Consider the following 26,140-nt stretch of genomic DNA (forward strand, 5'->3'; position numbering starts at 1 on the left):
CCTGCGCCCATCCGACCTCTGCTTAAAAACCTCCAAGCAAGCAGAGCCTGCCATTTTCCTGGGGGGGGGGGTCTGTCCCCCTGCCCGACAGCTCCTTACCACCAGGAACTTATATAATAATAATAATAATAATAATTTATTATTTATACCCCGCCCATCTGGCTGAGTTTCCCCAGCCACTCTGGGCGGCTTCCAACCGAATATTAAAAACAATACCGCGTTAAATATTAAAAACTCCCCTGAACAGGGCTGCCTTCAGGTGTCTTTTAAAGACAGGATAGCTGCTTATTTCCTTCACATCTGAAGGGAGGGTGTTCCACAGGGAGGGGAGGGTGCCACTACCGAGAAGGCCCTCTGCCTGGTTCCCTGTAACCTCACTTCTCGCAATGAGGGAACCGCCAGAAGGCCCTCGGCGCTGGATCTCAGTGTCCGGGCTGAACGATGGGGCTGGAGATGCTCCTTCAGGTATACTGGACCGAGGCCGTTTAGGGCTTTCAAGGTCAGCACCAACACTTTGAATTGTGCTCGGAAACGTACTGGGAGCCAATGCAGATCTCTCAGAACCGGTGTTATGTGGTCCCGGCGGCCACTCCCAGTCAACTTCTTCCTAATGTTTACTTGAAACCCCTAGGTATGGAGGCCGGCCGCTGGACGCAGCTCACCTTGAACCCCCAGCTGCAGCTCACCTTGAATTCGAGCTCCATGCCAGTGACGTGCTCCCCAACTTCTATCTGAGCCAGCTTCTGAATGTAGGTGTACAGATTGCGAGCGGGGACTTCTGTGTTGCCGCAGGCGACGGCTTCCAGCAAGGAGTCATGTATGAAACTGTACTGGTCCTCCGTCTGCACCATGTAATTTCTCTGCGACCTCATGAGAGTGACGTGGCCGTAAATGTCCACCGTCTTCTCGTGTTTTATCCTCTCCAGCATGGCGTCGATCACGATGAAGCAGCCCGTGCGGCCGACCCCAGCGCTGAAAGAAGGCGGACACAGAAGGTTGGGCAACATATACCGTATTTTTCGCTCTATAACACGCACCCGACCATAACACGCACGTAGTTTTTAGAGGAGGAAAATCCGTAGGCATGCCACCCGTGGGCATTCCCTTCATAACACGCACAGACATTTCCCCTTACTTTCTAGGAGGAAAAAAGTGAGTGTTATGGTGCAAAAAATACGGTAAGTAGAAGAAGAGCATCAGTTGGAATTGAAAAAAGCTTGAGGATATAAGACATGGGTAGGCACACTAAGGGACGCAGGTGGCGCTGTGGGTTAAACCACAGAGCCTAGGACTTGCCGATCAGAAGGTGGGCAGTTCAAATCCCCGTGACGGGGTGAGCTCCCGTTGCTCGGTCCCTGCTCCTGCCCACCTAGCAGTTCGAAAGCACCTCAAAGTGCAAGTAGATAAATAGGTACCACTGTGGCGGGAAGGTAAATGGCGTTTCCCTGCGCTGCATTATTTACTGCGCTTGTTTCTTACCATTTTCTCCTCATCTGATGCCCATAGCAATCGTGAGAGGCAGGTTAGGCTCAGAGGCAGCGACTGGCCCAAGTCAGCTTTCCTGACCCAGTGGGGAATTTGAACCCAGCTCCTAGTATACCACTCTAACCACTGCACCAAACTGCCTCCCGCCTCCTTTCCAAAGCTGGGAAAAGTGCTGACTAGGCTTTGGGAAGGAGGGGGGAGGACTCCGGGACCCTCTCAAAGCCCCCGGGCCTCCTTCCCGCAGCCCAGTGCCTCGGTTACCCAGCTATGGGAAGGGCTGCAGACGGGGAGGGGGGTGTCAAATGTTGCTGAAGACCACCGAAGATGGCCTTGAAGGAAACATGCGGTCCTCTGGCCTCGTGTTGGACCACCCTGAACTAGATCTTTCAAATCATTGCAGTTCCTGCAAAGCAAGCTTGAGTTGATTTAATTGAGAAGGCCCCGGTCCCTAAAATAGCGCCTTCTCCAATTATCAGCTATCTTGTGCCCTACGACTGGGCAAGATGATTGGGCCTTTTTGGTGGTTCCCCCACTGGGGGGGTTGCCCAATTAGCCCTGACCTGTAACAGGGCCTTTTTAGTGGTGGCTCCCTAGTTGTGGCATGCCCTCCCTTGGTGGGGTACACCGGTCTCCATCACTGTTAACACTCAGGAGGGATTTAAAAACATTCCTGTTTGCTCAGGCATTTGTTTGGTAGAGGGATACCAATCTCGGCAACCCTGAGATCACTGGACGGAAGAACACTTTTAACCGAAAAATGCTTTTAGATGTTTTAAAACTATTAAAAAGTTTTAGCCTGTCTGACAGTGGTTTATACCTTCCCCCCCAAAAAAAAAACCCCTGACCAGGTGGAATGCTTTAATCCTGTCTTTTAAAAACGGTGTTTCAGAGTTTTCTTTGTCTTCTATTTTAAGCCATTTTTGTTTGTTCTTATATAATTACTCTTATTATTATTATTATTTACTAGATCTATACACTGCCCTTCATCCGAAGATCTCAGGCAATTCATTGTGTGTTGCTTTGAGAGATATTGGGGGGGGGGGGAAAGCACCCAATGAATTTAACAAGGAACAGTAATGAAAATTGTGTAACTACGTTTGCTTGCCTGGGCAATCGGGGGAGGAAAGGTGGGATATAAATTCAATTAAACACACATACACACCTGCAGTGCACAACAATGGGCCCTGCATCGGGCGGGTTGCAGGTTTTCACTCTCCTGAGGAAGGCCAGGAATGGGGTCGGGTACTCGGGGACACCATGATCTGGCCAGGCCGTGAATTGGAACTGCCGAACCTCCCGTTTCTCGCTGGAGCCGTTCTGTGATAGGTTGGGGGTGGAGGGAGAAGAGAGATGACAGCATGAGTTGAAGCTGAGCCAACGCTCAGAGCGACTGGGCAACCCACAGCACAAAGGGAACCTCTGAAAAGGCATAGGCGTCTCGACGCAAGTAAGCCAAGCCGCATTTTGGAACAGGGAAGGAAATCCAGTCCTTGCTTTCTGTGTTGCCTGGGGGTTCTGGTTTCTGCACCTCTTACCTTGTGAAGCGAGAAGGTTCGGACGCAGAACGTGGCCAGCTCGATGGTATCCAGCAAGGTGACTTGAATCATTCCGTACGTCTCGGTGCCCCGGCCCGGCCAGTACTGGTCACACTTTATCTGGAAGGAAAAAATACATTATTATCATTATCATCACCATAAAGAAGGCTGATCGCCGAAGAATGGATGCTTTTGAATCCTGGTGCTGGAGGAGACTCTTGAGAGTCCCATGGACTGCAAGAAGAGCAAACCTCTCCATTCTGAAGGAAATCAGCCCTGAGTGCTCACTGGAAGGACAGATCCTGAAGCTGAGGCTCCAGTACTTTGGCCACCTCATGAGAAGAGAAGACTCCCTGGAAAAGACCCTGATGCTGGGAAAGATGGAGGGCGCAAGGAGAAGGGGACGACAGAGGATGAGATGGTGGGACAGTGTTCTCGAAGCTACCAGCATGAGTTTGACCAAACTACAGAAGTGGAAGACAGGAGGGCCTGGCATGCTCTGGTCCAGGGGGTCACGAAGAGGCGGACACGACTAAACGACTAAACAACAACAACAACATCATTATCATCACTATTTCGCTTCAAGCTAGTGGCTGTTTGGAAAGTGGTAGCATCATCTCAAATCTGTCCGTGCATCCGTGTGGTCAGCATAGTGGTTACCGAGTGTCGGACTAGGACCTGGGTTCGAATCACCATTCTGCCATGAAGCTCAATGGATGAACTTTGAGGACCCCGCACTGCCTGTTTCTCTGCCTAACCTACATGACAGGGCTGTTGTGAGGATTAAACGAGGAATTTGTGGGGATTAAATTGCCTCCTTGAGCTCATTAGAAGCACAGAACAAGAACAAGCTAGGATGCAGTAAATAAATGCAAAGCTAGATGCTGCGAATTGGTTGAAACGTGACTCTCTTTCTCGCACGAGCAAATCTCAGCACTGAGCCATCTCATTCAGCCAGACTCTGTATGCGTAGCCCTCACATTTTCTTTTTTTTTAAAGAAATATTTATTAAGATTTTACAAAGACAAATATACAAAAACACATAATAATAAAAGAGAAAAAATAAAAAATAAAAAGACAAATAAAACATACAGAAACAACAGGAAAAATTAAAAACAATTATTTTTCATAACATAAAACTCGTTTGCTTGTTTCTTTGACTTCCTCACACCTCCCCTTCTTGTATTCCCATTTAAATAATCAAATCAGCAAATCCTTACCCTCTTTCATTTATCTTATCTCTATAACTTAACATTTTATAACTCAGTATTTTCATACATTATCAATTCATTTTTGCATATTCTTATTAACTTTGTTGCCAATACCACTTATTTCCAATCCAACACCATTTCAGTTATTTTTTTTACCTAATTATACCCTTCTTCCATATTCTTAAAGCATCACAGCTGGAAACCACTTAATTTCTATCCAACATCATTCTAACATTCATTAATTTTGCAATATTTCTGTAAATAGTCTTTAAATTTCTTCCAATCTTCTTCCACCGCCTCTTCTCCCTAGTCCCGGATTCTGCATAGCCCTCACATTCTCAAAGTGTATTTTCAAGGACATAAGGACTAGAAACTTGAACTAAACACATGAGGCGTTTTCAAGGAAGCTGAAACCCAGAACCAGATTCTGAGGTTTTTGCTCCAGATTCCACACCTGTTAAGAAAGATTCCACACCTGCCTTTTTCGTAAGGGGGCGGGGGGGGGGCACTGGCAGCTTTTTAGTTTTCTTTTTAAAAAGTACCGTATTTTGCGCCCCATAGGACGCACCGGCCCATAGGACACACCTAGTTTTTTTTGGGGGGGAAATAAAGGGGAAAAAAATTTATTCCCCCCCCCCCAGGCTGGAAGAACCAGGTCGGAGAACAGCGGGAAGGCGCGCTCCGCCTCCCCGCTGTCCCCCGAGCTTGTGGGGCTGGCGATGGGAAGAAGTGCGCTGAGCCCGGGACTGCAGGCAGTTCTGCGCAACCCTCGGAGCCGGTCTCCCGAGGGTTGCGCAGAGCTTCCTGAAGCCTGGAGAGCGAGAGGGGTCGGTGCGCACCGACCCCTCTCGCTCTCCAGGCTTCAGCGAAAGCCTGCATTCGCCCCATAGGACGCACACACATTTCCCCTTCATTTTTGGAGGGGGAAAAGGGCGTCCTATAGGGCGAAAAATACGGTACTTGTTTTAGGAATAAACTTAAAAATCAAGATCTGCTATCTAGTTCGTCGTAACCACCTTTTAAGCTGATTGAACTGTTCTTAATCAATTAGATCACTGGTTTGAAACCCTTTTTCGGGCCACCTGCCCCCTTGGTTTCATAAGTTCACCCCCCCCGGTGCCCCCTACCTTACACAAATCATTATTCAGAATAGCGGTTTGTATGACCCGCCCAGGAAGATAATAACACAATACAGCTCAAAACAGCCGCACATTTACTCAAAATCCAATTAAAACGTGAGCTTAATTAAAGGAAATTGACGGACCTGATCCAGGGGGGTACCAGCTTTTCAAAGTTTATACCTCCAACACCCCCTGCCTCTCCCCCTGCCTCTTAGTGCCCCCCCAGGTCATCTTACCTCCCCTCAGGGGCAAGAACTCTCTGGGAGACCAGGGTTCAAATCCCCCACTCAGTCACGAGAGCTCCTTGGGTGATTTTGGGTGGCCTACATCGCAGGGTAGTTGGGGAGATTAAAAGAGGAGGTGGAGAAGGACCGTTTACACCACACCTTGAGGTCCTTTGGAGGAAAACAGCGCGGCAAAAACGCAATAAACAACGAACCACTGGATTACTGGTGACTGGGAGCGGCCGCCGAGACCATATAACACCGGTCTTGGAAGACCTACATTGGCTCCCAGTACGTTTCCGAGCACAATTCAAAGTGTTGGTGCTGACATTTAAAGCCCTAAACGGCCTCGGTCCTGTATACCTGAAGGAGCGTCTCCACCACCATCGTTCTGCCCGGACGCTGAGGTCCAGTGCTGAGGGCCTTCTGGTGGTTCCCTCGCTGCGAGAAGCCAAGTTACAGGGAACCAGGCAGAGGGCCTTCTTGGTGGTGGCTCCCACCCTGTGGAACGCCCTCCCACCAGATGTCAAGGAGAACAACAACTACCAGACTTTTAGAAGACATCTGAAGTCAGCCCTGTTTAGGGAAGCTTTTAATGTTTGATGTATTACAGTATTTTAATACTTTGTTGGAAGCCGCCCAGAGTGGCTGGGGAAACACAGCCAGATGGGCGGGGTATAAATAATAAATTATTATTATTATTATTAGATGCCACAGCCCAAGCAGTTGCCCCTTCCCCAACGGAAAGGCATGTGCGTTTTCCTCACCCGCGATTTCTCCTCCAGCTTGGTCATCATCACCACCGTGGCCGAACGCTGCTCCCACACCATCCTCCAGAAGTCCCCAAAAGTCTCCGGAAGGGGCCCCTGCGTAGCGATGTACGCATTTTGCTTACGGTAGCCGTCGATGTAGTTGGCATTAATGTAGTCACTGCCCACAATTCCTGCGTCGAAACAGTCAGAAACCAAACAGCTGCGATGAGCAAATCCTGTCCTCCAGGGACCCTAGGCGATCGGGGCGGTGGCATTGCACACAGCCATATAATTGTGGAGTCGAAAGGGACCCCCAGGGTTCATCTAGTCCAACCCCCTACAATGCAGGCATCTCAGCTAAAGTATCCAGGACAGAGGGCCGTCCAGTCTCTGCTTAAAAACCTCCGGGGAAGGAGAGCTCGCCACCTCAAGGCCGAATAGCTCTTACTGTCAGAAAGTTATTCCTTTGAAGCCGCTGGTTCGGGTCCCAGATTCTGGAGCAGCAGAAAACAAGCTTGTTCCATCCTCCAAGTGACAACAGCCCTTCAAAAATTTGAAGATGGCTCTCCTATCTCCTCTCAGTCTCCTATTATCCAGGCTAAACATACCCAGCTCCCTCAACCGTTCCTCATTCGGCTTGGTTCGCCGACTTTTGCACATGTTTCAGCTTGTCAACAATCATATTAAACTGCGGCGCCTGGAACAGGACACAGAACTCCAGGGGGGTTCAACAACTTATTATAAAGGACTTAGATGAAGGAATTGAGGGGATGGCCTTCAAATTTGCAGGTGACCCTAAACTGGGAGGAGTAGCTGATAATGCAGAAGAAAGAATTCAAGATGACATTAACAGACTGGTGTAAAAGTAAAGGTAAAGGTAAAGGGACCCCTGACCATTAGGTCCAGTCGTGGCCGACTCTGGGGTTGCGGCGCTCATCTCACTTTACTGGCTGAGGGAGCCGGCGTACAGCTTCCGGGTCATGTGGCCAGCAGGACTAAGCCACTTCTGGTGAACCAGAGCAGCGCACGGAACTGCTGTTCACCTTCCTGCCGGATTGGTACCTATTCATCTACTTGCACTTTGATGTGCTTTCGAACTGCTAGGTTGGCAGGAGCAGGGACCGAGCAACGGGAGCTCACCCCGTCGCGGGGATTCGAACCGCCAACCTTCTGATCGGCAAGTCCTCGGCTCTGTGGTTTAACCCACAGCGCCACTCGCATCCTTTAATAGACTGGGGAGCTGGGCCCAAAATAACAAGTGGGCCATGACTAACAAAATGAATTTCAAAAGGGACAAGTGTCTGGTTCTGTACTTGGGCAGGACTAGCCAGAGGTTCTCCGCCCCTGGCTTTCTGCAGGTGTGCGGGACCTTTCAGTCCTCCTGATTTTGCTGAACGACGACTCCCATTGGCACTGGCCAAAGGGACCATGTTTGCTGTGGCTGACGGGAGCTGCCATTTGGGAACTCTGGATTGCATCCGTTTGAACGCCTTCATCAGTCTGAATTCCCTCCTTTGCTTTCGTGAGAAACGGCTTAAGCATTGCGGCAGTGGCAAGAGGAAAGAGAGAGAGAGAGAAGGGGAACCCTCACTGCAATTCCTATCGGGGCCACAGATGGAAGCAGGGAATTAGCAACCGTGACCCCCTTTTAATTACGCGGGCCTGTTATGTGTGGGTGTTCTCTTCCAAGCGCTCCTTCTAATTTAAAAGTATGTCAGGTCAGAGCCACCACGCTGCCTCGCTTCCCAAGTTAGCAGAAGGCAGGGATCCTCGCTGGAAGGGAGAACGGAGGCACTAATCACAAACCAGGTGGCGATTGCGGCTGAGGTGTCGTCTCCTGCTGCTGCAGGGCCCCCCATTTATATACACATATACAGTTCAAAGAAATTACCGGTGGCGGCGGAGAAGGAACATCGCCCTTTGGTGTCTGGGGAATCTGCTGCGACCTGCTTACAAGAAAGCCGCTGGGTCTGGTTTAAGGTTCTTTGCGAGGTTTTAACTTGGTACAGGAGCTTTCAGAGGTGGGAAGAAAGCTAATCCCCTTCCCTGGCTCCTGTATGGGGTCAGTGGCAGCCTGGTGCTTTAACCCTCAGCCAACTGTAATTTCATTTACCTGGGGGAGGAGCAAGGATAGGGAGCAAGGGAGTTGGGTGGTGCAAAAGCCCATGAGCGTTTGATGGGATTTCGGGTGGGAGATTGGAGAGGTGAAAGCAAACACCTTTTCATCTCTCCTTCTCTCCCCCTCTCTGCAGATGTGAAGCCCAAGAGGGTTTCACGACAAGATGAGCTGTCATAGAAGGGTAGAGATTGAAAGGCACCCGATTGAAAGGTCGACTCCCAGCAATGCAGGAATCGCAGCTGGGAAGCACTGGAAACAAAAAGGGCTGGAGGTTTTTGGGCCGACAAAACACACAGACTGTGCAGGGAAGGCAGAATCTGTGCTCCCTTCTCCGCAGATGTTGCTCTCAAAGGCCACCATACCTGACCATTAGTCATGCTTGCCACTGGAGCCACTAGGAGTTAGATTCCCAACAGCACCTTGGAAGACCCGCAAATTCTCCATTTCTTTTTCTGGGAGGAATTCCTGATCAATTAGGTGCATAACCTACGGACGCTGCTAAGTGCGCACTGCCCGGTTGAAATCCCGAGAACAGCCCTGTAAAGTCGGTCAGTGTTGACAAGCAAGTCACCTTGAAGCTTCTGGGATCAAGGACTTAAAGGGGAAAGGGGTGAGAGGAGACTCACAGAGCCCTTTGCAAGTCTCCGTGCGCTCCCCCTTTAAGAGTGGGGGCTCAAAAGTGGCGCGCACGGCAACTTGCAAAGTGAAGGGTTCTGACAGGTGGGCGGCCCCACTCAACTGTCAATCATGTGATGTCATTTTCTGCCAGTAAGAGCTGTCAAAAACTGTGGAACTGACTCCTTCGGAAGGTGCTGGACTCTCCCTCCTTGGGGGGCTTTTAAAATGTTACAAATATGATCTGACAAAAGCTTGAAAAATCTGACCTCAGCCCCTCCTCCCCTTGCGACAAAGTGGTTTGTACCTTCAATGGGCAGCAAAATGACGCGGGAATGGTCGTAGGCGATCACATTGGCGTATCGGTTTTTCGGCTTGTTCACCTCGAGGTTGGAGTGTTCCCAAGTGAACTGCTGACCCGGGTCGATGGACTGCAGGAGCAGAAAGAGAGGAACGTCAGCGAAAAATTCCACGTTTTGTTCCAAACTATAGGAGTGGAAGCTAAAAAGCAGTCAACTTCTCTTCCTTCCAGGGACCATGACCTGAAAACAATTCACAGGTGCAACCAACTCAGAGCTGGTGTGGTGCAGTGGTTAGAGTCTCCAACGACTAGGCCCTAGGAGAAACCAGGGTTCAAATCCTGCCACCTTGGCCATGGAAAAAGCTCGCTGGGTGCTAGTTGCTGCCTCCCTCAGCCTAACCCTACTCTGCAGGGTGGTGGTGGTGGTTGGGATCAATTGTTGGGATCAACTGAGCAGGGGGACACCCATGTACACCGCCTTGATCTTGGAGGAAAAGGTGGGGTGTAAATTGAACGGTGGCTGGCGAGTGAGCGGGGCCACAACACTCTCCTCTGCTTCCCATCCCTTGCCAATCACCTGCTGCCATAATCCGCCCCCAAAGGTAGGGAAAAACATTTGCACACATCTCCTTTGACGTGCTCCTTTTTTCCTTTCTTCGGAAGGAAGGCGGAATAATAATACCAGGCAAAAGCCACCTCTGTTCCTGCTGTAGTCCCACGGGCTGGAAGCTACGCTAACAGACGCTCCCCTCGTTACTGGGGACCTCACTGGGGGCGGCCGGGGGGGGGGGCAGTCGTTGCCTCTCAGCCTAACCAGGGCCGTCTTAAGCATGTCCAGAGTTCCCTAGAGTTGTCGACCTTTTTTTTAGGGAGCTGACACCGCGCGATTATCTCTGCTCAGGAAAAGAAAACAGGAAACGTAAGGAGCCCAGCAGAACAAACCAGCTGGGTGCCTCGCGGTGTAGGGAGCATGCGCTGGGCAGACTTCTCCACAGCCCTACGCCAATCCCAGGCGCGCAGGGCACAGCCGGCCGGCTGCCTCAGCACCTTGCTGGCTCGTTCTCCCTCGAACTCGCGCCGCAGCAGCAGAGCCCTCCGCGACGCTCCAACCAATGGGCGTCTCCCTTGGACTCCAACTCTCGGGCCCCGGATTCTCGGTCTGGCGCCCCTGAGAGCCTGGCGCCCGGGTGTCCCGCACCCCTAGCGCCTATGGGTAAGGCGGCCCGGAGCCTAACCTACCTCGCAGGGGGGTTGTTGTGCAGGGGACTGAATGAGGAGCGGAAAAAGAAGACTGTGCATGCTACCTTGAGCTCCTTGCAGGAAAAGGTGCAATATATATGCAACAAATAGGATGCTGTACTAAATGGGCCATTGACCTGTTCTCTAGCAAGACTCTCCTTATCTTCTGAGCAGTTCCAAACTGCCTCCGCAACCACAGTCCCTCTCCAATCTTGCACCTCCGCATTTCTTTCATTAGGTGTGCTGTGGTTTTTTGTTAAAAGTATCTCCAGATCTGCAGCTCAGGAGGAAAGCTGTCCTGGAAAAGCGCCAATATCACATTATGCAGATTATCTGCTGGCAGGGGGGTGGGCAATGGGAGGGGAGAACTGGCAGAGAGAGAGAGAGCACATTAGGCTTCTCTACGCTCGCTTGCCTTGCCCGAGTGCGGAGGTGGGTTAGGAAAGATCCCAGCAGAGCGCTGAGGATCTCTTCCCATCATCTTCCCAGCAATTAGCAATTCATACGCTGTGCAAAAAAACAACAACAACGGCTCGGAGTCTGCGGCCGAAAGACTTTTGGTTCCTAGCATTTTTTAGTTGCTGACGACCACCTGCCTCCTCCTCTGCCAACCTGCGAGTGGGCTTCTGCCATGGCTCATCTTGGTGCCCTTCCTGGCGCCGTTAGGTCCAATTCTCAGCCCCTCTTATTCTGAGACACGGCCCCTTTGCAAATCCTCGGTTTGGCTGACTTTTTTCACCCCCTATGCAGAAGGTGCTGTGGGCAGATGCACAGTGGTGTAGCTGCCTGGGATCAGGGAGGGGGCGAAGACCCGTTGCTATTCCTGCAGCACGGTCCCTGCTTCCCGTGGCTGGATGCAGAGAAGGCAGCACCTGGTGGACTTCCAAGGCTCGGAGCCAGAGGCTTGGGGGCAGGACAATGATGAGTGGTCAGAGGGAGAAGACTAGGGTGGGAGGAGATGATGGAAGAATTCCTCCATCTTCTCTCTGCCCCTGTTCCTTCTTAGATTACGCATTCCTTTTACTTCAGTGTATTATAAAAAGTTATTTTGTACTGGGTATGAACTTTTGTAAAAGGGACTGTGGTCTAAACCACTGAGCCTCTTGGGCTTGCCGATCAGAAGGTCGGTGGTTCGAATCCCCGCGACGGGGTGAGCTCCCGTTGCTCTGTCCCAGCTCCTGCCAACCTAGCGGTTCGAAAGCATGCCAGTGCAAGTAGATAAATAGGTACCGCTCCGGCGGAAAGGTAAACGGTGTTTCCGTGCGCTGTTCTGGTTTTGGTGTTCTGTTGCACCAGAAAGCGGCTTAGTCATGCTGGCCACATGACCTGGAAAAACTGTCTGCCGACAAACGCCGGCTCCCTTGGCCTGTAAAGCGAGAGGAGTGCCGCAACCCCATAGTCGTCTGCGACTAGACTTAACTGTCAGGGGTCCTTTATCTTTATGAAGTTTTGTATATCTTTGGACAAGTTATCTATCTATCATCTATCTATCTATCTATCTATCTATCTATCTATCTATCTATCTATCTATCATCTATCTATCTATATCTATCTATCTATCTATCTATCTATCTATCTATCATCATCATCTATCTATCATCTATCTATCTATCTATCATCAGTCTATCACACAGTGGTACCTTGGTAGCCAAATGCCTTACTTGTTGAACAAATCGGCTCCCAAATGTTGCAAACCCGGAAGTGAGTGTTCCGGTTTGCGAACGTTCTTCTGGAAGCCGAACGTCCGACACGGCTTCCGAGTGGCTGCAGGAATAAGAAGCCGTGCTTTGGTTTGCGAACGTTCTGGAAGTCTGTTTGACTTCCAAGCTACGATTGTATATTAAAGGAAGCTGAAAAGGTGACAGGGCTTAGCAAGCGGGAAGAGTCTGTGGCAGAGGGCAGCCCAGACTCAGAGGCAGGTGAGGAGGGGAACCAAGAGGTAGAGATGAGGCAGGCTGGTGAAGAAGCATAGCAGTCTCCCCTCCTCCTGGTCTCCCAGGACCAGAAGAGGTATGAAGAGGGTGGAGCAAAGAGAGACAGAGCCTTCGGCTGCTGGGGAAGGATCTTGCAACTGCCTCACTGGGACAAGACCTACTGGGAAGAAAGGTAAAGGACCCCTAGACGGTTAAGTCCAGTCAAAGGCGACTAAGAGGCTGCAGCGCTCATCTCGCTTTCAGGCTGAGGGAGCTGGCATTTGTCCGCAGACAGCTTTCCAGGTCATGTGGCCAGCAGGTCTAAACTGCTTCTGGCACAATGGCACACTGTGACGGAAACCAGAGTGCACGGAAACGCCGTTTACCTTCCCGCCGCAGTGGTACCTATTTATCTACTTGTGCTGGTGTGCTTTTGAACTGCTAGGTTGGCAGGAGTTGGGACAGAGCAATGGGACCTCACCCCGTCACGGGGATTCGAACCTTCTGGGAAGACTTGCTGTGCTCACTAGGCATGCACTGTTTTTGGGGGTGGGGGTGGGGTTTGAATGAAGAGTTCACTGACACAAGTGGTTTTTCTTTATTGCTGACCTGCTCCTGACACAGCGTCTTACTAGAGCTGACCAATCAGCATGAAGGTGGCGCTTTTCAGCCACTAAGAGGCTCGCCCTTTGATCTGATCGGAGCCAATCCGAGAGGACGGAGGCGGATCGGTGCCTGAGGATGGGCTCCTGGGACCAGTCCAGAGAAATGGCATAAGAAGAACAGAGTAGTTCTGGATGCTCCAGAGCTAAGCGTTTAAGAAACATGCAGAGGACCACAAACACCCCCAGTTCCTGGGACTCCAGTTACGGAGCAGAGGGCTGCAATTTTAGGCCACGTCCCTCATAACACATAGCCCCATCCTCCACCCCACCTATGATGTGTTCCCCCCCCCCAATCCGCTGCCAACCCATAATGCTCCTTTGTACCTCGTATTCCTGAGAGAGTTTCAGGTTGTCGTTGGCTTTGAGGTGCTCCGTGTGGTCTGCCAGTTCCGAAATGGGGATGGGTGGGTGGCTCAGCATACCTATTGGGGGGGGGGGAGGAGACAGGTGGGGGGGGAGAGAAGTGGGAGGGAAAAGTGGCCTTCAATTAAAAACAAAAAACACACACCGTTCCGTAGCAAACATACAATTCAGATTTTTTAAATTTTTTATTTTCGAAAACAAAAAACTGCAATGAAAGGAGGGTTAGAAAGGAGTGCGGGGTGGGGTGGGTGGGGGGAGAGAGAAACTGTGAGGGCTCGAAATTGTGTCCTTGGAAACTGGAGAGGGAAATGAAGAGAGTTCTTTCCCCGTGATGGCCCCGTTCTCGACATTTATCCATAAAATCGGAAGGGAGGGGAGGGGGGATTTCTCCCCCCTTCGTTTTTGTAAAGAGAGACGAACTAACAAAAGGAGCAAACGAGAACAGAAGAGAAAAAAAGATTCTGATAGCAGGCACTTCGCAGAGCGATTCCAAATGGTGACGTCGCGAAGGGAGGGTAGTGTCGGGTGGAAGGGAGGAAGGAAGCGAGGGAACGGCCCCCCCCTCCAAGAAAAGCAAAACAAAGTCGGCAGCACGCCAGTGCCAACACAGCAAACAAACGATGTGTCAAGGGCAAAGGGGGTCGTTGGAATGATAAATAATACTAATATATATATAGAAACCCAGATAAAAACAAGACACACCGCACAGAGGTTTCAAAAGGGGGGGGGCGTATGGTTGAGTTGGCCAGTGAAATGAGGAGAGCGCGACGCGCCTGGGGGTGGTGCTGGAAATGGAGGAGGAAATGCAGAGGTTTCCCAAAAGGTAAGAGTGGCTTTGTCTTGCCGTGAAGATAAAGGAAGCAGCTGCAGCAGGCAGCCAGAGTGGTGCCCCCCCCCGGAGGCAGTTGCTTTGACTACAACTCCCATCATCCCTGACAACATCTGGGTGGGGGCACCACTTGGGCAACACCTGGTCTGTACCGAAAGCAGCAGCTCTGCATGGTTTCCGGCAGCCTGACGACAGACTCATGCAAATATTCTATAGAGAGAAACTGCCTTTCACTGAGTCAATGAGCTCAATATTGCCCACGCTGGCCAGCGCTGAATCTCCAGGGTTCTCTGCCAGCCCTGCTTGGAGATGCCGGGAACTGAATTTGGGGCCTTCTGCATGCCAAACAGGTGAGCTGTGGACCTTCCCATAAGGGGTCTGGAAGGGGGGAGCTTCTGCAGGAAGAATGCCATAGTAGTGCATTGCACCACAATGCACACTAAGGAGGTTCAGGTGTCATTTAAATGTTCAGAACTTGCCTTTGAGGCAGAGGGGGCTCACATCACCCTCCCCTAATAATACCTAACATTCATTCATCTTCCTGGAAGAGCCCATTTCTGAGTCACTAAGAGGCTCCTTTCTCTCCACCATTTGGGGATAATAAATTGGTCTTGTGAAAGCTGCCACCCCAGCTAATATCAGAGGTTTCCTGAGAACAATGCTATAAAATGCGGGATATAGTTATTTGAAATCTTATCACATGGGGAGGGGGAGAAACGTTCTACTGCACTGGGTGGGGTGGGGTGGTAGATTTCTCCACTTCCAAAAAACCGATGTTTATGGAAAAGGTCACTTGGTTGAACCCAATGTTAAGTCCTACTCAGCTCAAACCCATTGAAATTAATGGATGTGACTGATACCCATTAATTTCAATGGGTCTATTCTGAACAGGACTTAAGTTGGCTACAAACCGCTTCTACAGAATTTTGGAAATGTTTCCCCACTTCTTTCTCGCATAGGATTTTTTAATTTAAATTTTTAATTTATTTTTTTTTAATTTAATTTTTGGAGAGGGTGTTTGTTAAAGAGACTGCAGGTCTTCTCGTGGTCATTTGCAAATCTGGAGGAAGGAAACCCCCTTAGTGGTGGTTTGGTGCTGTTCCCCTCGAAAGGAGGGCAGAATCTGTCCAATGAAACTATTCCTAGATCTCTAATTCTGCCGCAGTTTTTTTAAAAAACAGCAGCAGTTTTGGATCCTTCTCCCCAGGAGATCTGGGGGGCAAAGCCGAGGCATCAGTTCGGCAATAGCCCCCCCCATCTATGAATAAGTCTAACTCTCTTTTAAAGCCGCTGCTTTAAAACAGGTGGCCATTGCTAAAAGTCCTTCCTTTTATCTGTCAGAAATCTTCCAACACTTATCTTGCTTGACAAATGCCAGTGTTCAGAATGCCTTTGCTTAACCTGAAAGACTTCAGCCTGTCCTCACATGTCTGAGGTTGTTGGGCAAAGGCGCCACGGACAGAACTCATTCCTCCTTTTGAAATTGGGCAGATGTCCCCAAAACCCTTGTGCCCTTTCCCAGTTCTGGTAGCTGCTTAGGTATGAGATCCACAGGATTTCCCCTTCTCTCTGAAATCTGCAGCTAGCGTGTTTTTGTGTGTGTGTGTGTTAAACCAGCCCCGGCAAACAGAATTTCAATATGATTAAGAAGGCTGCAAGGGAGTCGGTGCATGAGAATGATGCCTGGAATTGCAAGGAGAAATAGAAAAAGCGGTGTGTGCATGAAAATAGTATCTTATTACATTTTTTTTAAAAGATTCCACACTGCTTGAATTTGTGGAAGGAATGCGAGGGCGCAGAATCAGCGCCGCTAAGGAAACGCTCACATTAATTAAGCTGATTCATTGTGGAACTGTCTTATGACAACGCATAGATCCAGAGAAGTTACTGCCTAGAAAACGCCGTGGCATAAATCAGTTACAGGCCAATTTCATGCATGCTTACTCAGTGGTGACTTCAGCAGGACTTACTTCCAAGAAAGGACAAATAGGACTGTCATCTTAGAGCAATTCTACACTTTATTCCGAAAGGGGGGGCGGGCAGATTTCTGGACTCTACTACAACAGACAGTTGCAGATGAGCTGTGTTCTAAATGTTGGTTCTAAAATGTTTGGTTCTAAATGTTCGCCTTATGTAAAAACATCTCCTTGCAGGAAACAAGCTAGCAAATCAGGACCCAAAGAGTCCCATCCCTTTCTCCCTAACCATGATAACCTTCGGCAGGCACAAGCTTTTGCTTAATAAAGGGAAGCACTCAAAAAAAACAGCTCCCTCTCACCTGCACTTAGATGTCTTATGGTTTCACTGCCACAGATGCCTTTCCGGGGAATTGCAGTTTGCAAAAGAGATAGGTGCCGATCTCAGCAAAGCCCACAAATTATTGGGAGTTCTCAGAGAGAACCTATGGCAGTTAAACCGGTTTAAAATTTGCAGTGTAGGCATATACCCTAAGAAGGCACTCTCTGACGGTTGCCTAGATGGAACAAAAAATATTTGCGGGTTGTGTGTGTGTGTGTACAATGGATCATCAGCTCTGCCTGTCAAGTTCCAAAGGCGTTGAGAGCCTTGGGGAGTCAGTTGGTGGTCATGGGAAATGAGTTGGGAACCATGGGAAATGAGCTGGGAACCATGGGAAGTGAGCTGGGAACCATGGGAAGTTCATTCCTCCTTCTGAGAAACCACCGCTGTGACTTGGGAACGAGAAAGGGAGAGGTGGGGGGAGATGATGGGGAGCCATGGAGAATTTCGAGCCCTATTGGGGGTTGCATGGTTAAAAGCAGCACCAAGCAGCAGCGGCAGCATAGCAGTAAAATAACCTGAGAACTCGGGGACAAAGATGGCAAAAGCTAGTGCTGTGTTCACCAGTTTTACAGTGTGCTTTTGCAAAAAGCTGGCTTTCTTATTCACCAAACCCGGCAAGGAAGAAAGACTGTAATAGGTGGAAGGGGTGGAGATTGAGAAAGAGGGTCTCTCTGCTCCCCTCTCCCACCCTTAGAGGTGCAAAAGGCAAACCTGGGAGCCAGAAAACACAGGAGAATAGCAGTTGTCAACCACCGAAACCTAGCAGATACCTCTGTAGACCTGAAAGGGCAGCTTAGCTAGGTAATACATTTCCTGCTTTGATTAGTTTTTATCCAGACCTTTGGACTTCATAAATGTCCCCAAAAGGGCTATGCAGACTTCTTCCTGAAACCTCTCACCCAACTATTCTCCTTCTTTAACCCCGGATCCAGAACAGGTAAACAGACGGGGCCTAACCTACAGTGTCCACTCGTAAGTTCAGACATTCAGTTGGACTGCAGCTTTAGCTATCCAGTGAGATCAGTAGCAGTGAAGCCTGTTGTGTGATTACTCGGGTGCAAGACATGCGCGGAAGTGGCAAATCACGAACGGCGCAGACTCACGGATGTGGACTGCGTTCGCTTCAGGATGCAAACGGGGCTCCAGAATGGATCCCGTTCACATCCAGAGGTACCACTGTACTTGAAATTCCTGGGGATTTAAGCAGACACCTATGAAAGAGGCCAGTAAACCCACCCCCCAAAAAACAAATTGTGTTTACTTCGCATGGGAAAGGAGCAAGTTAAGTAATAGAAGGCCTCTGTGAGTCAAAAGTACTCATCCACAGAGGAGGGTGCCCACTGTATCTCTGAATGATTCATTACCCTGAGCATACCTCTTTCTCTTCGGGTTCTCTGCAGATGAGTTAACTTGTACTCCTAATGTGGAGATGCAACAGAATTAGCCCAGCTCAGAGAAGGCCGACTGCTGAAATCCTGTGCAAAGCTTGAGGTGGGTATATTTTCAAGTTTAGTGTCCAGATCAAGGGAAGCAATATTCCCTCTCTATTCTGCCTTGGTCAGACCACAAATGGAACGCTGTGTCCAGTTCTGGGCAGCACAATTTAAGAAGGTTATTGACAAGCTAGAAGGTGTGCAGAGGAGACCAACCAAGATGATCAAGGCTCTGGAAACCAAGCCTGATGAGGAACGGTTGAAGGAGCTGGGTATGTTCAGCTTGGAAAAGAGGAGACCGAGAGGAGATACGATAGCCATCTTGAAATATCTCAAGGGCTGTCACATGGAAGAGGGAACAAGCTTGTTATCTCCTGTTCCGGAGACCAGGACCCAAATCAATGGATTAAATTATGAGAAAGGAGATTCTGACTCAACATTAGGGCGGATATTCTGATGCTTAAGAGCCATTTGACAGTAGAACGGACTTCCCTCTGATGGTGATGGACCCTCCATCCTTGGGAGGATTTTAAGCAGAGCTTGGACGGCCACCAGTCCGGGACGATCTATCTGAAATTCCTGCAGTGCAGAGGGTTGGACTAGATGATCCTTGGGTCCCTTCCAATCCTACGCTTCTCCCCATTCACGAGAGTTTCAGAAACACCCCAAGTTTCCTCAGCCTCCCCTTGCCAACTTGGGGAGTGCGGGTGAAGCATTCTAACCTCCCAAACCACTGCAATTCCTCCTTTCGATTCCGGTACCAGTCCCTTCCTGCGAGGGTTGCTATGATTGTGGGAATCTGGCTTTAACCACCTACCTGCTTCTCGTACTACTTTCTGCATTTGGGTGCATGGGAGAGAGAGGCCGCCCCTCCCTTCTCTCTCCGCCCCCCCCGTCTCCCTCCCCCCAACCCCACATTTTGCTCAAAGTCAAAGCAGCTTTCCGGGAAATCAAGCTGTTGACCGAGTCCATATTTTCAGGCTTTGAAAGAGAGAGATCTTAGGGGAGAGAGTTCTCATCTAGCGTTTCAAATCCCTTGAAATCTCCTTAATCTTGTTATTGCAAAGAATTCAAGCTCCTCTCTCTCTATCTCTCCATCCCCCCCCCCTCCTTTCACTCTTTCTACGAGCCGGATCATTTGACGGACAAAATCGGCCCAACATCTGCTGCCTAGACCAGAGGCCTGCCCTGCTGCCGCTGAAGTAATTGCAGCTCAACGGAAGAGGCCTGCTGTTGCCGCTTGCTTCTTTAAGCAAAAAGCAAAAAAACAGCTCAGGTGCTTAGTAAAACGATGGGCTCCAGAGAGGATTACAGTCCCCTGGAAATTCTTCTGCAGCCATATTTTTCGCTCTATAGGACGCACCTTTCCCCCTCCAAAAATGAAGGGGAAATGTGTGTGCGTCCTATGGAGCGAATGCAGGCTTTTTGCTGTAGCCTGGAGAGTGAGAGGGGTCGGTGTGCGCTCCCCGGGCTTCAGGCAGCTATCCACAAGCTTTCGGAGCCTGATGGGAGTTCCTGCTGGGCTCCGAAGGCTTGTGAATAGCAGCCTGCAGCCCGGGGAGCGCAGCGCCAACTTCCGCTACGCTCCCTGGGCTTCAGACAGCTATCCGCAAACCTTTGGAGCGCGCCCCCAGCCCCGCAAGCTCTGGGAGTGGCGGCAAGGCTGCGCGCAACCTTGCCGCTGCTCCCGGACCTGTTTTAGCCCCGCGGCTAAAAACGAAGCCCAGACAGCGAGTGGGTTCCATCCTCCCGGCTGGAGAGGTTGCGCGTGGCTAAAGGGGAAGCCAAGACAGCCAGCAGGATGGACCCCGCTGGCTGTCTTGGTTTCTTTGCTCTTTGGGGCTGGGGGGGGGAATAATTCCCCCCTTTATTTCCCCCCCTAAAAACTAGGAGTGCCCTATGGTCCGGTGCGCCCTATGGAGCGAAAAATACGGTAATGGTCGTGGGTTGTTGTTTTTTTGCTCCCACAGTCGTGAAAATGCCAGCTCTGGGTTCCTTTCCTAAAAGACACCCACATTTAAAGCACATGCGCCTCCTCTCCGCCCACAAAGAAGGCTGGGAACCATAGTTTGCACAGGGTGCTTGGAGGGGGGGGTAAACAACAGTTCTCAGGATGCCGTGAGATGACGAACGTTGTCTCTGCTTCTGAGATGGGAAGCAGCACCTAGCACAGCTTTTCTCAACCTGTGGGTCCCCCGATGTTGTTGAACTACAACTCCCATCAACCCTAGCCAGCAAGGCCAGAGCTCAGGGATGATGGGAGTTGTAGTCCAACAATATCTGGGGACCCACAGGTTGAGAACCGTTGAATCAGGGGGCAGGGAATATTTTCTCAGCCCGGGGGCTGCAGTCCCTAACAGGAAACCTAATGTGCCCTCCCTAGGTGAGGAGGAGATGTAGGGGGAGAGCCGCCCCCCCACCTTGTTCCACCCCACTTCCACACACAAAAGACCCTCGGAGCAAGTTCTGGGAAACAGCTGACTGTGCTGGCTGTTCGAAGGTGGCCCTGCATGCTCTGAACTGCCATACAAGTGGGGGAGATGGGGGAAATTAACGATCGTAATATATAAATGCAAACTGCTATACCGATAAACACGTGGGAGGGTTGCATCCAACTGAGTTCTGCTCAAGAGTAAACCCATTGAACCCAAGTTAGCCAAGACCTTTAACTGCAATGGATCTACTCTGAGTAGGGCTGCAACCCCGCCTGCTCATGAATATGCCCAATTGCAAAACATAATTCCAAGGGAAGTGAAGTTAGGATTGCAGCCCAAGTTGTAAGTTTGCAGTGTCCATTAATGTACGTGGGTTTACTCAGAGTAGGATTTAGTTGGGTGCAAACCAAGGAAGCGAATGAAAGTGACTTTCATAGGCTCACTGATTTCCACCACACGCTTAGTTAGTGGTACCCACTGAGATTAATGGACCAAAGACAATTCATTTCAATGGGACTGTCGCTGGATACAACCTGGTGGGTCTACTCTTGAGTAGAATTCAAGTTGGAATTCTGCTGCAGTCCTATAGGAGTAAATCCCACTGAACTCAACGGGGCTGACTTCTGCGAAGGTTATGCGCAGGATTGCAGCGAAACGCAACACCCTGATCCAGTCGCAATTTCGACCGTTTTGCAAAAGGCCTTTTTTTTCCGAGAACTGTAAAACTGGAAGCACGGTTTGGAGATGAGACAAGCAGCAGCACGAGGGACGGGATGGCAAAAGCCACAGATATGCAGAGAGAAAGGGGTGTGAGAGTGAACATGGAAGGAGGAAAGTGCAACAGAAGGAAAACGAAATATATATATTTGGGGGGTGGGGAGAGGGGGGGGGAGGTCGGGTGGTGCTGAGGAGGGGGGAGCACAACCAATGAAACGGACAGGAACGAAAACACACAGGAACTAACTTTCAAGGTCAAACTCAGGGTCACTGAGGGGACTGCTCAGCCCAGAATCTGCAGAAAACAGGAAAACAAAAAAACAAAACAAAAACAAAACAAAAACAAAAAAACAAAATATATAGACTTTTATAAAAAAGGAAAAAACACTACTCAACCAAGAAAACAGAAAACGGAAAAAAGCAACACAAAATTCGAGAGGAAATGAAAGGTGTTTTCTTCTTCTTTCCCCTCCCTCTCCCGCCCCCCCCCCCTTTTCTCCTTTTCACAAAGGGCTGGGCTTTGTCTTGTTTTTTGGCCACGTTCTTGGGTGTGCGCATGGGGGGAGGGGGGCAGGACTTTAAACAAAAGAGCTGCTTTGTTTTATCCAGAATCTTACCCCACCTTAAGCCCTTTCGCCTCCCCCACCCACCCAAAAAAGCATCTGAGCAACGAAGAAACGATTGAATGCATATCTTGATTTCAAGGAAACACTGAGGAAAATTTGGAGGAGGCGACCCCCCCCCAAACCGTCAAAGTCTCGTCACATGTTAAGTTTTGCATAAAAAGTTAGGCATGGGAAAATCTGTTTCTTTCTCCACTTCCTCCTGTCTTAAGTTCAGCTCTCCGCTTTGGTTTGCAAAAAGAAAACCGCAATTAAAAACCCACCAGCGTTTAAATGCAGATCAAATCCTGGCACACAAACATTCCCGTGCATTTTTGCCCAGCGTGTGGACTTTTCACAATGCAATCTCCCATAAGCGACTCACCCTTTTGTACTGTCGTTTTCTCTAACGCACGCATTTCATTTCGTTTTTTAAAAAAATGACACTTTGCACCTGATAACTTTGGGGTGAAGAACTACAGTGCAAAATTCGGAGGGAGAGAGAATTGGCAAAGGACGGCCGCCTTTTCCCAGTCCTCCGACTGTTTTTGGAAAGTTTGGATTAGTAAGGGCTGCCTTTAAAGATGAACAGAACTGGATCCCCTCCCTCCCTTTAACATTTGAGAGGGAGATATCGGCCCCTCTTGCTCTCCGATTTCTTCTCCCCCAGTCATCCTGCCATCCTGTGGCAATGACTCTTTTTCGTCCCTGGTATCAACAGTTTGCTCACTGTGCAGAAAGCCACAGTGGAGACACAGCCCTCTCCTCAATGAATAATAATAATAATAATAATAATAATAATAATAATAATAATATTAATAATAATAATACCCCGCCCATCTGACTTGCGGGCCCCAGCCACTCTGGGCAGCTTTTAACAAATATAAAAGCCAACCAGGTTGGGGGACATAGTTGCCTACTGCAGGAGGGAGTTCCGCAGATTAACTATCACTGTATTAATGAAGAAAGGGCTTTTGTCCTTTGGTTTGGGCCAAAGCGAGGGGGAACATGCAAGCAGCCTGCAAAGGGGAAGAGAAGAAGGAGAAGAAGGAGAAGAAGAAGAGGAGGAGGAGTTTGGACTTGATATCCCACCTTTCACTCCCCTGAAGGAGTCTCGAAGCGGCTAACCATCTCCTTTCCCCTCCTCCCCCACAACAAACACTCTACGATACAATAATCTTTATTGTCATTGTCCCACACAGAACGAAATTGAAAAATCTACATAAGACATTCAAAAACCAACAAGCCTGCTAACCCAGCTATCCCAGCCTGGTTAGCCCCCTAAAAACTCTGATACCCCATTTTTAAAATACAATATACTCCCATAGAGACTCCTTACACTGCTTTTAACACCAAAATCGCATTTGGGTAGAAACTGTTTCTCAGGCGGCTAGTCCTAGTCTTTATAACCCTGTACCTTCTTCCAGAAGGCAGAAGCTGAAAGAGATCATTTCCGGGGTGCGCACTATCCTGCGCTATCTCTGCAGCTTTCTTATGGCACCTGGAAGCGTAGATTTGATCCAAGGTGGGAAGAGTGCACCCAATTATTCTCTCCGCAGTCTTGACAACCCTGGACAGCATTGTTTTTCCCCTGAGGTGAGCGGGGCTGAGAGACTTCAGAGAAGTGTGACTAGCCCAAGGTCACCCAGCAGCTGCAGGTGGAGGAGCGGGGAAGCGAACCTGGTTCACCAGATTACGAGTCCACCGCTCTTAACCACTACACCACACTGGCTCTCGAAGGAGTTCCAGGTGGGACACAGACGATTCCTCACCAGATGCCCGGAGATGCCAAATGTTGACACACTGTTCTCCGCTTCTGAGATGGGAAGCGGCACCTTGCAGCTTTCCTATATGTCAGGGGTGGAGAGCCTTTTCTCAGCTTGGGGGGTGGCTGCCTCGCATGCCAAAATGGCAACTTTATAATAATAATAATTCTATTATTTGTACCCTGCCCATCTGACTGGGTTTCCCCAGCCCCGCTACTTGGGGCTGCATGCTTTCGGTGGGCAGGCGAACAAGGGAGAGGAGCAATGAGTGAAACCCCATTGCCATAGAATTGTGGGTTGGAAGGGACACCCACAGTCATCTAGTCCAACCCCGTGCAACGGAGCAGGCTGCAACCCAGCCATGCAAAGAAAACCTCAGGCGTTCCTACACAAGCTGCAGGGCAAAGCAAGAAGTACGTCCTGGATTGATTTGGGCAAAAGCAGTCACTGGGTTGATTCCTGCCATATAACAGCCCTTGGAATTAACTGATATTCCTGACACTGTTATGGGACTCGGGTGGCGCTGTGGGTTAAACCACAGAGCCTAGGACTTGCCGATCAGAAGGTCGGCGGTTCAAATCCCTGCGACAGAGTAAGCTCCCATTGCTCGGTCCCTGCTCCTGCCAACCTAGCAGTTCAAAAGCACGTCAAAGTGCAAGTAGATAAATAGGTACCGCTCCGGCGGGAAGGTAAACGGCGTTTCCGTGCGCTGCTCTGGTTCACCAGAAGCTGCTCAGTCATGCTGGCCACATGACCCAGAAGCTGTACGCCGGCTCCCTCGGCCAATAAAGCGAGATGAGTGCCACAACCCCAGAGTCGGCCGCGACTGGACCTAATGGTCAGGGGTCCCTTTACCTTACACTGTTATGCATGTATGTGTGCATATACCTGCAAGCAAATGAGTGTGTGTGTGGTATGTATGCACATTAAAAGCAAAACCCCAAACAAAAGAACACAGGATCATTCCTAACCACACGCAGCAACCGGAAACCATGGAAAAAGCCAGGGTGAAAAAGTTAAAAAAATAAAATAAATAAATACAATTCACTGAAAAAAACAAATGCTCTCCATATTCTCTCCATTCTGGAGCTAGGCTTTTAAAACTCCCTTACTCCTGATCTCCTGCTGAGTTCAGGGGCCTGGGACTCTTAGAAATAAGAACTAGTTGTCCACAGAATCGCAGAACTGTAGAGTTGGAAGGGACCCCAAAGATCATCCAGCCCAACCCCAAAGAGGTGTCCGTTAGGGTACTTTTCCTTGACACCCCTCTGCCTACAGTCTGATGCTGTTCCTCCCAGAATCCTCTCTGAGTCCTGGGGTGAACAAGTTTCGGCTTGCGCCAGAGGATTCTGGAAACCTGGTCTGGATCAAATAACAGATCCTTCCATAGACAATACATGGGAGACGTCAGCTGATGGGCAAGGGAAAGGCTCGACTCCGGCTCCCATCGTCCTTAACCGTTGGCTATGCTGGCTGGGCATTATGGGAGTTGTAGTCCATCAACAAGGTTGAAGAAAAGTGGTCGTATCCATCAAACTTGGGTCTCCAGAGACTGTCGAGAGAGAACTGCCTTCACCATCAGCCAGCTTAGCCAACACTCCAGGATGATGGGATTTGTATTCCAGCAACACCTGGAAACCGAAGGAGCTCTAAAGTCCCATTATCTTATCTATGGACATAATACATACATGTTTTGCATTGTTTCATTATTATTACAATTTATTGAAGGCTGTTGCTAATTCAGCAGTTGACCCAGCTAAGGGATGATGGGAGTTGTAGTCCGACCCGAGACTGAAGAACTTTCAGTTAGCGATAGCCTATAATAAACAGCAGCAGCTGTTGCACAATTGAGTGAAAAACCCGTGCAATATATTTAGCTAGATATAAGGGAACCTTGGTGTCCCTTCAGCTTTTGCGTCCTTCAGCTTTGGGTTCCCAAATCTAGACTACAAACCCCATCATCCTGGATAATCTGCCTGATGACAATGGGAATCAGAAAATCATAGAATTGCAGAACTGGAAGGGAACCCTACGGTAACCTAGACCAGGCACCCCCAACCTGCGGCTCTCCAGATGTTTTGGCCTACAACTCCCATGATCCCCAGCTAACAGGACCAGTGGTCAGGGATGATGGGAATTGTAGTCCAAAACATCTGGAGGGCCAAAGGTTGGGGATGCCTGGTCTAGACCCTGCAATCGCAGGAATCTCAGCTAAAGCATCCGTGGCAGACACTCAACCTCTGCTTAGAAACCTCCAAGGAAGGAGGCAAATTATGGACCGGATCTGGACCCCCCCCTCTGGCTCCCCGCCAACAAAAAGGTATTTCCATCAACAGACATCTTGTGTGCCTAGAGAGGCTGATAAACTAGCGGCAACTGACAAAGAGCCCTGGAAATTAAGCCCCCCTTGTTCCCCTTCTCTGAAGCCAGGGCTGAGAATGTGCCAATAACATCAGTTACAACAAATAACAGTAGCAGTAATAATAATAGCTGCTCTCATTATCATCATCAAAA

The 26,140-nt window shown here is 49.6% G+C and overlaps 1 protein-coding gene across 14 annotated transcripts in view; it reads right to left on the minus strand.

Annotated features, from left to right (window-relative positions):
- PTPRS (protein tyrosine phosphatase receptor type S) overlaps positions 1 to 26,140 on the minus strand; it is a 308,002-nt gene that overhangs the window by 17,308 nt on the left and 264,554 nt on the right. For 8 of the 14 annotated variants that reach the window (XM_083594329.1, XM_083594331.1, XM_083594336.1 and 5 more), the window contains 7 exons: positions 21,506 to 21,553; positions 13,505 to 13,602; positions 9,370 to 9,493; positions 6,344 to 6,519; positions 3,021 to 3,140; positions 2,648 to 2,802; positions 687 to 972 (listed from right to left, as the gene is read on the minus strand). In XM_083594329.1, coding sequence (XP_083450455.1) covers positions 687 to 972; positions 2,648 to 2,802; positions 3,021 to 3,140; positions 6,344 to 6,519; positions 9,370 to 9,493; positions 13,505 to 13,602; positions 21,506 to 21,553 — 1,007 coding nt within the window. The remainder of the gene's footprint in view (positions 1 to 686; positions 973 to 2,647; positions 2,803 to 3,020; positions 3,141 to 6,343; positions 6,520 to 9,369; positions 9,494 to 13,504; positions 13,603 to 21,505; positions 21,554 to 26,140) is intronic. The other 6 variants (XM_083594333.1, XM_083594342.1, XM_083594334.1 and 3 more) reach the window with 1 other exon arrangement.

The sequence above is a fragment of the Podarcis filfolensis genome (assembly GCF_964270895.1).
Source record: "Podarcis filfolensis genome assembly, chromosome: 18".
Classification (NCBI taxonomy): domain Eukaryota; kingdom Metazoa; phylum Chordata; class Lepidosauria; order Squamata; family Lacertidae; genus Podarcis; species Podarcis filfolensis.